The sequence below is a fragment of the Vanellus vanellus genome (genome assembly GCF_965231255.1).
Source record: "Vanellus vanellus genome assembly, chromosome: 14".
NCBI lineage: Eukaryota > Metazoa > Chordata > Aves > Charadriiformes > Charadriidae > Vanellus > Vanellus vanellus.
The window spans coordinates 3,158,809-3,174,717 of record NC_138919.1 but is presented as its reverse complement, the minus strand read 5'-3'; the positions used below and the strand labels follow the sequence as shown (position 1 = coordinate 3,174,717).

General features: G+C 44.9%; 1 protein-coding gene across 4 annotated transcripts in view; it reads right to left on the bottom strand.

The window, feature by feature from the left end:
- MGRN1 (mahogunin ring finger 1) overlaps positions 1-15,909 on the bottom strand; it is a 58,393-nt gene that overhangs the window by 39,709 nt on the left and 2,775 nt on the right. For all 4 annotated transcript variants that reach the window (XR_014269681.1, XM_082490286.1, XM_082490287.1 and 1 more), the window contains exons 2-4: positions 11,024-11,142; positions 7,984-8,072; positions 1,722-1,868 (exon numbers count right to left, since the gene is read on the bottom strand). Coding sequence is in view for 3 of the 4 variants with exons in the window: in XM_082490286.1 (XP_082346412.1) it covers positions 1,722-1,868; positions 7,984-8,072; positions 11,024-11,142 (355 nt within the window). In the remaining variant the exon portion in view is untranslated. The remainder of the gene's footprint in view (positions 1-1,721; positions 1,869-7,983; positions 8,073-11,023; positions 11,143-15,909) is intronic.

Here is a 15,909-nt window from a genome sequence, read left to right as displayed (position 1 = left end):
TCCTTCAAGGTAAACCAACAAATGAATATGCAAAACAAGATTAAAATCAAGACTTGCTGATTTAAGCCATGGCTGAAGTCTGGCAATGCAAATACATCCACCCTGGCCATAGAGACCCTTGGTTCTCCCCATTAGCCCATAGACGGTTTCCTTCTTAGGTCAAAAAACAAGAAACACTGCGGGGCAGCACAAGGAACACTGGCCACCTCTCCACGTTGTACCTGTATTAGGAAAAGAGGACTTCAATCTCCAAGGCTGCCATTCCAACACCTTCACTAGCACTAAATTCACAGGAAACCTAAGGACCTAAGAGACAGAACACGGAAACTTTATCAGGATTTCTAAGGCATGCTGCTGCATTCAGCTCTGCTCAGGAAATACTGGATCTAAATAGAAAGTGTTTTCAGGGTTTGTCAGGAGATACTTTTCAAGCACTTAAAAGGAGCCAATTTATTACCTCCCCAAAATAAAGGCAGCCATAGGCTTCAACAGAAGAAAAGAAGGGGCCTAAACAAAAATTCTGGATTGGGATATGCTCCAGTTTGGAGGAAGGCACATGTGGATGGGAGCATTGAGCTTGTCTCATTACTAAAAATACACTATTGATTGATCATCAGTGGGATGTTTATACTTTGCATAAAACACATAAGCCATTTTATGGTTTGTCATACATATTTCTCCCTGCTGAGACCTCTGCAGCTCCCTTCAATACAACGTGAGTTTACCCCCAGATCCAGAGCACCACTGCAGAAGCCGTCAGCACTATGTGCACAGAGCCGCTGATCAGCCAAAAGCCTCTACGAGACGAAGCCAAGAGCTTCTGCAGCCTGAATCTTTCTTTCCCCATAGAACAAAATGAATTCTTTGTCCCACGGCCATCAGAAGCCTGCCATAACGTGCCAGCAGCTCACATGTACCCAATTCACACCAGGGAGACCACGTTTCAGCCACCTTCGCTCTTAATATAGAGAGGAATTTTTTCGTAGTCTTCTGGGATAGTGTTGATTGGAATGGTTTAAACGTCGATTTAGATAAAAAAGTTTTGAAATCTGTAGGGATGCACTACAAGGATATGAGAAAGACTCCACAGATGACGTTTTGACCATTCTTTCTACAGCTAGCCAAAGGCTAATACGTGTACCTGGCAAGAAACACACAGACAGGGTTTCAGGCAATAAAACCTCCTGATAGCCATCTCACAACAGCCTGTGTTAAGGTGGTCATTTATCCCAAAAGAGGCTTTGGGTGGGCCTCAGTTTTACAGACTTGCTGTGTAAATGTCAGACTGAACTTTGCTTTGGTGGCCCAGATGCTCCCGTCACAGGGAACACAGAAATCCAGTGAGTTAGGCGATCTGGAAACAAACAGGTAGTATTTGAAGCAAGGGTGGTTGTTTTTTTTTTAATTTCATATAACATCTTGCCAACAAAGCATACAAGCTGTGAGTTCCTCGCCTTTGTTGCACACAGAATGGTTTCCCCACACCCAAAAAAAACAAATCAAAAAGGGAACAAGAGAGGATATTGGTTATGTGGGGGAGGGAAGTGAAAGTAATATTCAAAGCTATCAGAATATATAAAACAAAACAGAAAAAGAAGAGATTTCCCTTTCCACCATCTGTGGCAGCACTGCCCTTGGGGGTGATTAACGAGAGATGTTTGCCAGGCTCATCACCCGAGAGCTCCTGTGCCCCTCCATGTGCCCACAAGCCCAGGACTTACACTGCCATGCCACCAACGAACTCCTCCGTAGCCTGGCAGTAGATTGTGATGGCAACACGGGCATCCGCATCAAATGTGAACTCCAGGCTATACAGGACTTTCTGCTTCCCATTCTCCTCAGTAGGGCTGTCAACGTCATCTTTATACCTGAAAGACAATGCCGGAGGATTAGAACATGTATTTATGAGATATCATCAAGATCACTCTGGAAATCAGGACAAGAGTACTCCAGTCTAGGTATCCTGGGCAGTCAAGGCACCATGGGCTTCCACCTGGGGCTTCCCAGGACATTTCCATTCTTTCTTTCGAGGAAAGTTCTTCCAAGATTTGACTAAAGTTACTGAAGTGAATTATGTTAACGATGGTGTTGAGGGATCTAACCCAGCCTTACTGTTCCAGGACACAGACCAGGACAAGAAAGTGAACTCTTGAATGTCAGATCCTTAGGAGAAGAACCATTCTCCTTCCTTTTAAAATTTCACATTAAGCTCAGTATTTGGGCTAAAGAAATCCTACACTGGCCTGAGAAGTCTAAAGCTTAATTCTTTTAATTCTGCAAATGAAATGGTGCGCAACAGGCAAAAAAAAAGGTTTCTGTAACAAAAAGAACTCCTGAAGCTCAACAAAAGGTACCTCCAGTATGACACAGAAGATGATATTCAGATCAGAAAGCATCCAAACACAGGAACTTCAGATACCTTTAAATGTACAAATCAACTAAACCTTTGATACTGCTAATGACTGAAGCTTGCACACATTTATTGTATGAACAGAAATTAACATACTCAACTGCGTAACAGACGCACGATAACCAATGTAAGAAAGAGTTTAGAAGTTATTTCAGTTAAGATAAAGATGAGTCATAACTTGGCTATGGGCTACGGTACAGCTGGATCCCGCTGTATGATCACCACTGCCCAGTATTACTCCTTCTCCCTGCTGTTGGAAAAGGCAGGTAACAAATCCAGTGAAGAAGGTGGTATGAGGCAAGCTCCAGGGCAGCGAGCTATGGCCATAGACGAGCGGTGAGTTATAGCGTGCCAGGGGTGGCAAGGGAGACCAGCAAATCCTGGAACAAGCAGCCAACACAACAGACCACGAGAAGATCTCCCCTGCCTTGAAGTGCAAAGCAACAGACTGAACGGATGTGATTCTCCGGCAGGGCAGAAGCAGATTCTCATACGTAAATTCAAATCCCACAGTAATCCTACAACTGTAGGTACCACCGTTAGTTCATGCACTGGAATGGTGAATGCAGCAGGCTGCCTTTGAGAGGTGCACAACACTACTTGATTTGCTGCCCTATTCCAGCCTCGCTTGTCTGTCAGTATTACCTTAATTGCCACGGTCAAAGCCAAGCAGCTAAGCTATTCAGGAAAAGCTTGGCACCATCCCCGACTTCACAGTATCAGCCGGCCTCTCCCTTCATTAAACAGCCTCGATGAACATGCTGCACTGTTGAAAATACTCAGAAATAGGCTAGGCATACCTCCATAACTCAATCTAAAAATGTCAAGGGAATCTTTATTTACCAAATTTACTGCTGCCTAATTAAGAGGGCTCCAGCATGAATTTTACTTAACATCACACTGAACAAGAATGAAGTGTTCAACTTCAGTAATTTAATATAGAAGGTACAAAATAAGACTTAAGAGCAGTATAATCAAATACCTGACACACGTACTTGTACTAATGTAACCCTGGTGAGTCACTATAGCATACACTTGCATTCCTGTCTGAAGGACTTGGAGAGCTCCAAACAAGACTTTTGCCGGAGGTTCACCTAGGTCAGAACTGCAAATCAAGCTAGAATACACCCAACATGCTAATATAAAAAGGACAAATCCCAAGAACTGAGAGTCTGAACAACTTCAGCAGCCTGGATAAAATAGACAGTATAGAGCAAGATGGTATTTTCACACAAGCTAGCTGCATTCAAAGAATAAAATCATGGCACTTGAAGGCTGCAAACTAGAAACGCTCTAGCCAGCAGGGCAGGTTTGCCTAGAAAACACGAGGGTAGCATCAACATTTTGTGCTGGACTGACCCAAGAACACAAATGGCAACAATCCACCCACAAGTGTTGTGCGTGTCCAAGAAAACAGCAGCACAAGCTTCTGCAAATTATCTCATGCTTCGCTGCCCTCCGTTGATCTGAGGTCAGCAGCGAAGGATCCAGGATATGACACACTTGCCACTTCCTCCAGAAGAAGCACGGTATAGGAGAACTAGCACCCCTTCCAGACAGGCACTGGTGAAGGCTACTTTATAGACTTATACTCACTGCGTATAAAGGCAGGTATTAAAACAGAGATGCCCAACACACAGGTGAGCTACAGATCGACAACACAGATCTAGATACCTATAACAGTCCCAAGTAACAAGGTGGGGGAGGGCGGATCACACAAAAGCAACATGTCATCAGTAAAACCATTGGCTGTTTTGTCTTCTCAGTGAAGTCACACAAAGCATATGGGTTCGCAGATCACCCTCTTGCTCCCAGCTTCACCTCTGCACCTCCCTGCCAGCACTCAGAATGTGCTTCCATCCTTTCAAGGAGAAAAGGGGTTAAACCTAGGTTGGAATAGATCTGTTGCCCTAGGAAACCACTGAGGGGCCATTACCAACTACAGTGCCTAAGAGAAGGTTTCTGGAGGATGCATCTGCTGGGAAGAAGCACAGGCAGAGTGCTGTCTGCCTGGAACAGCATGACTCGAGCAGGGGGCAAGGTACACGTGCCTAAATGGTGACAGTCACAGCAAGGCTGTGTACACATCTTCCTGTTGCAACATGCCTGGTGCTGGAGATTAAGAAAATCATCTGCCACACATCAAGTTCAGGTGAGAAGGGACTGCATAAGCAACTATGCCGGATGGTAGCTGGACCAAGGAACAAGCAAGGACTGCTTTGGTGCATACTTTGAGAAGCAGAGACATCTCGTGTTCCACCCTAAGGTGCACGAACGGTGGGATGTAACTTCAAGTGAGTAACAGGACAAAGTCACATTTTGCATTCCTCCTTTCTTTGCAAGGGACATGGCAGACAAGGAGGTGGTTCAGGTAGTTCAAGAGCTCTTCTGTCTCCACCTGCACTTGAAGTTTACAGTGTACAGTGAAGTTTTAGTCAAGTCCTACAGACAGTGTTGATGTGAAGTGGCCACAGATACATGCACAAATTTAGAAAGCAGTGACTTTGCTAAGTGTGCCTTTCGGTCATGCACACAAGTTAATCACATAGTCTTCACAATCACGTGTACAGAGCAGAAGACACTGACCACCTTTGAGAACATATAGCTGATCCAATGTTATGATGAGAAAGGCAAAGCAGGATGACCAAGAGAGCAGAGGCCACTTGGTCTGACATCACTTCTGGATAAAACAATGGAAAATGCTGGAACTTTTTGTTTGTCTGTTAAAGAATTAAAAGATAAAAATATAATTAACAGCAGCCATGACAATTTTATAGAAATAGGTCGAGATGAACCCAATTCCATCCCTTGAGGAGATTAAAAAGTTTGACCAACAACTTAGTAGACATGCAGGATAAACGTTAAGTATTGCTTGACTTAGTATTGTGAGATATGCATTGCAACAGTGTTAGAGCAGGCACTAAACAAAATTAAGAACTAGCCAACATCTCTGTCAGCATTGATTTTAATGGGGGGAGATCATCATCAAACAGAGGTTTTCCTATTGGGGGTTCTGCACTATCCAGGGCTGCAGAGCAGGCAGTCCCAGCACCTCCACCATGGGATGAACCTCTCCAGGGATCAAGGTCAACCCCAGGGTGCTGTCTCCCCTTGGTCACTCTCTTCTCCTAATTTGGTCCCCATGCTTATCTTTATTTGGACAAAGGCCTCCCTCTCAGGCCCTTATCCAAAATGCTTGTCAGTCTCACTACTCTCCATGATATTACTGCCGCTTCCGACACTTTCCCACACCACTACAATTGCTGATTCCTTCAGCACTTTTGTTCCATGATGCTACCCAAAGTCCAATGCCCACACTGAAGCAGAGAGACTGTCCCAGGATGTAACTCTTCCATGAAACACACTGCCTCATGAGTTGATCTTCCTGGAAGTGCTTTCAAGATATGAGTAAACAGCCAGTACCAGCCTATCAGGTACTTCAGCTCTGAAATAAAGCTTCCAGTCCAGGGCCAGAAGAGGGACACAGGACAGACATGAGGCAGTCTTTTTCTGTTAGTGGTTAACAGCAAAGCTCATGCTACCCTCCTCTGAGGTTCAGAGAGTCTCGTCCTGCTAGAAATCAAGCACTCACACAAGGTGTCAAAGAGTCAGAACTTCCAACACCAATATACACAGGTTTATTGCTTCTCTCCAAAGCTGCTGCAAATATTCAGGATTTGGCAAAGCTCAGAATTTTGTCTGGTCATTGCCAGGGAGGAAGCCCAGAGTGGACAATTCCTCATATTCTTCCATAAAGCCCTACACTCCAAATTATGGATCAACACCCTCTTTCACAGGCGAACAATGAATTTTCAGTTAAACACAAGGAAAATGAAAATGCTTGTGAGGACTTTACCATCAGAACCTACTTTACACTCAGCTCAGCATCATTTTATTTTTGGTGGAGGAGATGGTAAATTAAACTTAACTAGTTCTGGAAAGAATGCGCAAGCCTCAACCACTAGTTGCGAATAAGCCAAGCTGGAGAGGGCACAAAGTGTCTTTACGTGCACAGAGGGAGAAAGAAAAAGCCTCTAGTCCAGAACAGTAGAAAAGCACAAGACAGAATGTGCCCTTGGGGCCTGGCAATTAAAATCTCATTTTGGGTTTACATCAGTACAAAATTAAATAGAGTAATGGTGGCGGTGTTGTCGTCAGCACTAACACAACAGCACAAGAGGCTGTGAGAGCTCACGAGGCAGAGAAAGAACCAATATTACCAGGAATTAGAGAGATGCAAACCTAGGCACTGTCAAGGTGCATGGACACTACACTTCAAATAGTGCAGAGCTGCAACTCTGCTTGGGGGGACAGACGTGCAACCACAGAAAGCAGAATGACAGAACTGCACGTACTAAACCCCACCAACTCCCCCACTGATAGCAAGCGCTGTGCCAGTGAGAAAGCCACTTCGCATTTGGCTTCCATGAGATGTTACACTGTTTACGTGGATGCCTGCAAGGAGAACAAAATACCCTTTCCACAGCAAGCGTGGGAGGAAAGCAAGACTTTTTCCTAGAAAAGTACTTCACCCTTTAGCTGAAAAAGCCAGACAGCATTCAGAGCAGCTTACCAATGGTTACTTTTTACAGAAGTTCTTCCCTCTTTTCCTGTTCAATCAGTTTTGAAACCACAGGTATTGCTCATTAAAAAAAAAAAAAACAACAACAACAACAAACCAAACCAAAACAACCTTCATTTTTCACATAAAAACAAACTGAGGGGTTTGTGTGGTTATGACTCAAATTACTCACATTACGCCATGCTCTCAGAATCACCTTGGCTGAGAGTTGAGCTGGGCCCCTGCCAGTACTCCAGCCCTGCGCCTGAAACGCAGAATTCAGAGCGACTCAAGGATCTTTGAGAAACACTCTGCCTGGACATCTGCCCAGTCACTCAGACCAAAACAAAGCACTGTACGCTGAGCCCTTGTACTTCAGCCATCTGTTTGAAAGAGGGCAGCCGCAGGTCGAAGTGTTAGCCATTGCGTTTAATCTAGCTAGTGCTGATTTAGATCTCAGTGTAGAGCAGTGAAAGGTTACAGGTCTCCATGATTATCCAGACCTCCTTCCCCTGTGCATGGGACATAAGCTATCTAAACGAATGCATAACACTCGGACCAAACTTCATCTTGGCAGCAGGAAGAACCTGAGGAATTTCACTCAAGACCAATCAGTCTTCCTGGCCTGTGACTTGCACCAGAATCAGCTACTTTCCGGCTTCTCCTTGCACAAGAATGCAGAAAGGAATCTGCCTGCAGGGTTTACTGACCTGACTGATATCTTCCGTTCATGCTAATGATTTCATGGTTTTGTTTACCACTCTAGTCTGTCCTGTAGAGACAGATACCTTGCTGGTCCTGTTTGGAAACACAGATTGCTCAAGTGTAGGGATAAAGAGCATATAAACCACCTGAAAGCTCTGATCACAAGGGAACACAGAGACCTCTGGACTTATCTAGCAACAAGGATCTGGAATTCAGCTATTTCTCCAAAACCTAATCAAACACAGTTTGTCTCTGGATGACAGATAGCTGGATTGAATAAAACGAAAGGTTCAGGCAATAACAGTACCTCACAAGTCGGAGAGAGTCTTTGCGGATATTCACCAAACTTCTCAGTGTCTTCACTGGCTCATGTGGAGCTGGAGTTACATAGGGAAACTGGAACAAAAAGGCAAATAATTCTCCTATTATTATACTATAAAAGGCAGCAGCATGTTACCTGGCATACAATTTGCCCAAACCAAGAAATGTCTACCTTTAAGGGTGCTCAGTAGAGCAGCTGCACAGAACAGTAATAGAGAATTCTATTTACAGATAAATCAAGCATGTTTCAGGGTGAAAACCCTGCATTGGCCCAGCAATAGCTCATATTGGGAGTACACAATTTAAGAAAGGGAATTTTCACAAGCTCTTTTTCTGCACCCTGAGTTCTCAGTCTGGAAAGCCTTGCTCTCACAAGCTTTTACTTCCACTAAGGAAACCACCTCCAGTTTGAGCAGAAGAAATGCAGCTCTTTCATGTGTGTTACAGCATACAAACAGTTACTTGACTGCTAATCAGCATGCCGAAGCCCTGGATTACTGGGGGAAAACTCTTTTTATTCTGAAACAATGGGGCAAATGTTCTGGAAAAGAAAGAGACAAGGATAGGGGGCCTCATTCTATTCTACAGTCAAGAGACCTTCTCACAGATTGTGCTTTAAATAAATAACGATAATGCTTCAGACTGTAATTCTCCTTACTGGTCACAGAATCTCCAGTGAGAAATGCAAAGGAAACTGCTTACTGTGGTGACCACAACCTGTACAGCTGCAGACCTGCCTGCTGGATCTCCCACCCGCTCGGCGAAGTCTGAAGCTGAAACATCCACTCACACAGCTGCCAAGTTTGATAGGTGGAGACACAGCCATGCTCCAAATCAGAGCAAAGGCAGGACACAAAGGTACAGAGCTCCAGGACAGGCTTTCAGGCAGAAGGTTACTCTGAATGCATCCAGCAACAGTGCCACCATGCAGCCTCATTAGAGCTGGGGTGCTTCAAACACACATCTACTAGGTGGCCTGCAGTGGTGTAGAGAGAGTGACTGACATGGAGCAGAAGTACCAGGGACCACCAATATACACATTTCCTTAGAAATGTAGAGTCTGCTAATCAGGCAGCCAAATGCTGCTGCAGCTGAACTTCAGGGCAGCTCCAGGACAAAACCCTGTCACCATTGTCCCCTCAGGCCACAGAAGTGTATTGGTGGGGCAACAGGCAGAGCCCGAGGGAAAATGTGCTGTTTCCTGACCAACAGGAGAACGCCACAGAAGGCACCAGAGAATTGACAGGGCAGCAGCAACTACTTCCCTTGCACCCTGACTGCTCGGTACTGTGGTTGGTAGCACTGCTCTACACAGAGGACTCAAGACCTCAGTTACTCCAAAGCGAGAACTCAGCCCACGTCCAGAAAGCAGTTTTGCTGCTCTGTGTTCAAGTGGTTCTTTCCTTGAAGATTAATCAGAGCTGCCAAAGGGCATTAACTTTACATAGGCAAACTATATACCACGACAGCCTCCCTCTCTTAAACCTATTTGGCAAACGTCCCACTGTGTTAATAGCATTCTCACCCACTCCCCTCTGAAGAAATGATGAAATTCAGTGCCGGGATGTCTGCAAGGAAACCCAGGCTGAGACACGCAGGCAATTTACTTTGCAAGGTTAGTCCCTACAGCCATAGGCACATGGGATATTAGCTAAAAGTCGCGTCTTCTACTTTTGTCGGAGCACTGTGTGGCTGCTAGTCACAGAGCAAAGGGGAAGTGGTCAGCTTTTAACCACTGTCCTGCACGGGCCCTGTATGCAGGCATGGTGTAGGGTATGGGATGAGCATCCCCATGCCTGCATAGCACTGCTACATCCAGAACAACTTCCATCTAAAGTCCCTCCTTCCTAATTCTGTTGCTCATCTGCACTTTCTGCTTGAACAAGGTCTTTCCAGATTCTCCCCTGTCTTACCCTGCAGAGTCCTGTTAACTAACTGTGGTACAGTTAGTTAACAGCCTGAAAACAACTCAGAAAGCAGAACGCGCTTGTCACCAGTTCAATTCAAACATCGAGTCATCTCCCCTCGGTTTCCCTCATCTGTAAAACAGGGGTGATACCGAACTGCCTGAGCACTACAAGCTTGAATTAGCTAATAGTCACAGCTTTTTTGAAGATGAAAACTATGACATCAGTTTTTCATATTCACATTTTGAAGCTGCAGAAACAACTAGGAAAATAGCTGGCAAAGCAACCAGCTCTTTTTCCTCTCCAGCACTCTGAAGACATCTCCAAACAGCTTCTACTCTGTAACCTTTTGGTTCTTTTTAAGCAGTTTTGAGATGAAAAAGAAATCCAAAACCTAACACTCACGTAAAATTCCTGTCTGTCCCTCACAACAGTGCTACTCCCTGTTCCCAACAAAAGAACCAGCCAATCACTCCAGAAGGTAGCTTTTCACAGTTTCATAAACCACATGAGCCCAGAAACATCTCCATGTTCTTCTAACTGGAAAAACTAGAGGAGAGACTTTCTGAGCAGCCCACCTAGGTTACAAGGCAAACAAAAATCACCAAATATCAAGATCTGCCTTAACACAGCCTTATGCCTAGTCAGGCCATTCGTTTATACAGAGAACATCACACATTGAACACTGGCTGAAATCCATCCAATGCACCCAGAAGCCCTATGAAGTTCAGGCTCTGAGAGTGGATCTGCTTCCCAGCCTTCCCCTCTCTGCAGCATGTTTTACACTTGCTCAGGCAGGCAATCAGAATTCATCCCAAAAGCTGTGCTCCTGAGTCCCTGTCCTTCCCCCATTACTTCTTCCTTCTGCCCTAAGTAAAAATAAGCCTAGAAGGTGCATACTACTTCTTCAAAAAACTCTGCTTGCATCTGAACAGCTATGGCAGCCAGCAAGCTGGGACATGGGGTGGGGGAACACTCTTGTCCCACAGACTGGAATGACACTCCCCAAGCAGCAAGGGTCTCTTAAGTCTGTGCTAGCCTCCTCTACAAGATCTAAACAGGATTTTCCAAACCAGGCAGAAAACAAATGGTTAAAATACACAGCATATAGGAACTTGCCTGAACAGGTCTATTCCCAAGGAAGTTTAGATCCATGTTCTCGCCAAAAAGGTAGCCCTCAGGGTGAGGGGTGTCAAACTTCTCGCCTCCCATAAAGAAGTGACTTGCAAAGTAGTTTCCTAGAAAAAAAAAAAAAAAAAAAAAAAACAACACACAAGGGAATGAAAAAAAACCCAACCCTCTAAATGACTGCTTAGCAGAGAACAGCTGGTCTGTGCAGTTTTTAATTCACAAGTATAAAAGAGCACTAGACATAGAAAATACTTGCTAGTTCACTCCTTCCCTGTACTACTGGTGGCCACTGCGGCAGTCCCACAAACACCATCCACCCGCTCAGAGAAGGATGAGGCTTCCTCCCACTGCAGAACCCTGGACAGCCAGAGGGGCTCCTGTTGGGCAAAGCCTGCCTTCCCTCCCCTCTTTCACTCCCATATCCCAGGGCAAGAACCACACAAAGCCTTTACTGTGAGTGCTAGAAACTGTATGCCTTGATGTGGAATTTAACTAATAACACTGACAGTTCTAAAAGCAGAAACATGGTTGCCTGGAAGACAGAAGCCCTGGGACTGACTAAGCTGAACTTCAGCTCTGAAAGCTTCACCACAGATTTGTTTCGTTCATCTTTAAGGTGGTGCACTACAGTGCAAATTTCAGGAGACAAAGCACATGCAAGATCACTGGGATTCTGGAGCCCTGAATAAACGGCAAAGTCAACCAAACTGATTCAGATGTACAAGAGCACCACAAATGTAGCTTCCTACTAGAAAGATCTCAGGAAAACACTTTCAAATATGAACTTCACAGAATTACAGTTTCAGAGAAATAAGTATCAGGAGAGAATTAAAATAAAAGGCTCCACCCAAGCCATTTCCCTTGAAGTTTCAGAGTGGGGTTTTTCATGCACATGATGAAAGGACTGAGCCAAACGTACATTCCCTTCCCTAGGTGCAATGCATAGACAGCATAAAATTTGTTTTAAAACGAGTCATTACAGAAGCAGTAACTAGTCATCTGAATGGTTATGGAGGCATTATGGAAAGATCTGCAGTCCCTCTTGCTAGGAGCAAGCATGAGTTACTCTGAAATGGAAGGCTTTTCATGAATGGCTCTTTTTTTCCATTAAGGCTTTTTTCCTTTATGCTTCAAGAAAGGCTCTTCTTACTCTGCACAGATGGTAGTGCTTTAATGACAACGGTAGTGCTCAGCTATTGCTGAGCTCAGCTTACAAGCATCCAGATGTTTATATTATAGAAACATGTCCTTCTTTCCAGATACAGCAATCAACTTCAGCACAGGTCCAGAATCTAACTAGAATCTATCCTACAGAATCAGCATAACAAAATGTAGGTGCTCCAAATGATAAGCAACCTTTTCCCTCCCCTCCCAGAAGCAATAAATTAAAAAGCTAATCTGCATATAATCTCCAAGCACAGCTAGCTTGACGTAGCCTCTCCACCTGAGATACACCGTGGTGGTTTATGCTTATACTAAGGTTCAGAAAAGCACGACAAACACTAGGGCTTAGGAACAGATTTCACATTTTATGTCGGTCAAGTAGGATTGTGTCTTGAAGCATTTTATCTGGTTAGCTGTGAAGACAATGCTTGCGCAGGATGTCTCAGTACCGCAGCAGCTGATTACCTGGGATCAGAGTCAGACAGCTCCCTGCTCACGCTGATTTGGTATGCCGTGAACGAGACATCCTGAGGCTCGACTCATCTCAGCAACCTTTATTCCAAAAATTCAGAGCAGAGCATTTTTGTGGAAGAAGTTCTGCATCCCATGCGCAGAGGACAAAGCCCCAGCAGGTGAGGACTGCTCACCACCACTGAAAGCCCATGCCTGCGGGGTGCCAGCTGGCCAGGACAGCATCACCTGGCAGCCTCTCCAGCACCTTGGGATGGAAAGGTCTCTCACACAACTGGAACAACAGAGACACATAACTAGCATGTTCAAGGCACCTGCCACACTGTCTTTGCTCCACTAAAAACTACTGTCTTCACAAATCTACAAAACAGTAGTTAGCAGCTAAAAAGATATTCTATTGCAAGCTTTCAGAAGCCAGTTGCTAGAACACCACATTAAGTTCAGAGCTGTCAAGTAAGAACAGTTATGCGTTATTCTGCTCAACCAGTCACTATCAAGTCAGTTTGCCTAAGCTGAAGACAAAACATTTTAAGAAAGCACTTTGTAAATATCACACCAAGGACTAAAAGGACAGAGAAACGTAAAGAAGGAAAAAAAATGTGGCGTCCTCTTTGCTAGTCACTGTAATGTCCCACACCTAGCACAAGACTGATAGGATTTTTAATGTTTCTGAAAGGCTTGTATACATTTTCTACGCATTAAAATCCTGCTGCAGCACCACCTCTGTGTTTTATTTCCAGTTTCAGACAGCTGTATGCTTCCAGCCAGACTACCATGCCTCTTGAACCCTGCTCCCACACGTCCCCCCAGTCTATAAACCAACCTCGACCACCTACCTTACGCAGGTATTGCAAGGCCAGCTTGACACAAAGCTCTGTAGCTATGGACACAAGGGGGATGCTAAGCACCATCCTCTTTGGCAGGGAAAAAAAAAAAAAGGCAAAAAATCTTTGGATTAAGCCTCCACAGAACTGCTACAAACAGAAATCCCCTCAGGAGAATGCAGTGACACACTTATGAGGAAAAAAAAAAAATCATACCATAAACAAGGAGGTGATATGAGAAAAATGCCAGAGGAAAGAAAAACTGTGACTTTACTTCCCCAGAGTAAATCTGCACAAAACATTGGACAGCATTCGATAAAAGAGAACACGAACAGGTGACATAGCTAAAGTAGATGAAGTACAAGCAGTGGTTCTAAGAGAAATTGTTGTGGAGGAAAACTTGACAGTGGCTGGAAAAACACCACAGGGACACCCAGAATGGCCAAGCCTGACTCATTGTTTGTCCCACACAAAACCGAATTGGAACCCAAGGCTTCTCCGAGGCATTAGATGACACCAAACTGTTTAACATGGTGGGGGTTTTATTATCATAAACGCACCAGCATTAAGCACCGGACTGCTCCAGTCATAACTACTTCTCTGTAACCCTAACCCTAAGCCAGCATCCTAATCCCATGACCATGCAAAACCAACACATGGATGTGATGCACAAGTGACAAGGGCTGCACTATACAATGTTCATTAACAGAAAGCAATCAGATGTCCATTTAGGCTTCTCATCGTTATTAGAGTTAACAGTGAAGTGACAGAAATGGAGTTCTTTCTATTTACTCAGCCAGACACTCACCACCACAGTATGCTGAGGGACGGACTGACAGCACAGCCCGAGCCTGAACCAGCACTGTGGCTGGATGAGGCCGTCTTGCCTTCCTCATCGCCCATCCTTGTTGGGCCAGCAAAAGCAGTCATGTATCAAACCGCAACATGGCTCTGAGCTGGGTTAAATATAATCCAGCAACAAACAAGCAGCAAAAGCAGCTGCTTTGGCCCATGTGTGCTCCAGTCTGGTGCTCGTGACTAGCTGGGGAGAAAGCAGGAAAGGAATGCTCCAGTCAATGGCAGGCGGTGGTGGCCATCACCAGCAGGGTTGGGCTGAAACCCCTACAGAACTACAACAGGAGTAACGGAGACAACCACTCTGCTGTGCTTTGCAGAGCAGGTGAGGAATGAAAGCTATATGTGAAATACAGAAACATATTTCTGTTTTGATATTGTCACAGTACACATGGCTTATGAACTGAGAACAAGGTGATGGACTGGGAACAACTCTGGGTACTCTTCTCCTATTTAGAATTGCTCTTTGGTTAAAGCATCATTCCCAAACAACAAAGCAGTTCAGCTTCAGAGAGGAGTAATCTGCCTCCTTTTTTCCCCTCCCCAAAATGTCCAGGGAATTCTCTTTCAAGAGCCTACTCCAGAGGAGAAAAGCTATCTCAAGGGCACGTGCTCCCTGCCCTGTTCCACACTGCAGATGAGCTCACTGGAACAAGAGCCGAGCTGACGAAGGAGCTGCGGAAAACACTGGTGCATTGCTCACTGGTTGCTAAAGCAATAGGGGCATCATGAGACTGCATGCAAGAACACGGATCGTTTTACTGCTTCAGGAACAGAAGCACAGCAAAGATCATGATTGATCCTTGTGATTACCCATTTTTAGCCTGTTTCATGCGGACACTAATTCTTCTGTACAAATCCGGCCCTTCTCCAGCCCCCTTCCAACTGGTCAGGCATCTGCAACGCCAGCACATTCTCCATAAAGCAAGAAAGATGGGTTAAAAGGTACCAGTGAAGAGGTATTAAAGAATGGAATCGGGTGTCATCTTACAGCATTTCAGCAGCCTCATCCTCCCAGATGCAGGAGGGGAAAACACAGATGATCCATATCCAGAGCCTTGGAGGAATAAGCAAGGCATTTTCAGAGGATTTTTAACTACAAAACTGCACACAGGTTGCATCAAAACTGTTAAAACAATCTGTGAATGCCTCATTAAAGACTCTGGCTTTTAAAGACCAAGGTGGATTCCACAACAACCTGCCCAGTCCTCCACAGAGCGCGTGACTGACCCTGCAATAACCACATCAAAAGTCAATAAATGAGAACTGAATATTCACCACTGTATTTGCAACCAGCTGTGACTCAACAAGGTGCCATCACTTGGTACGACCTGGTAAAGTATCTGCGTTCCTTGTCACAGACAGGCTGACATACTGCTTAAATTACAGTCAGAATACCTGTGTTTTGTCTTTATTTCCACACGCAACACGGCCTTCTTGTGAGGTGGTGTGTTTGCTCCAGAACACAAACCCTCATCCTTCAAACTGATGCCCACCATGGACAACAGCTGACCAGAGCCACAGCAGCTTGCCCAGACATCCACAGTAAGTCAAGACCTG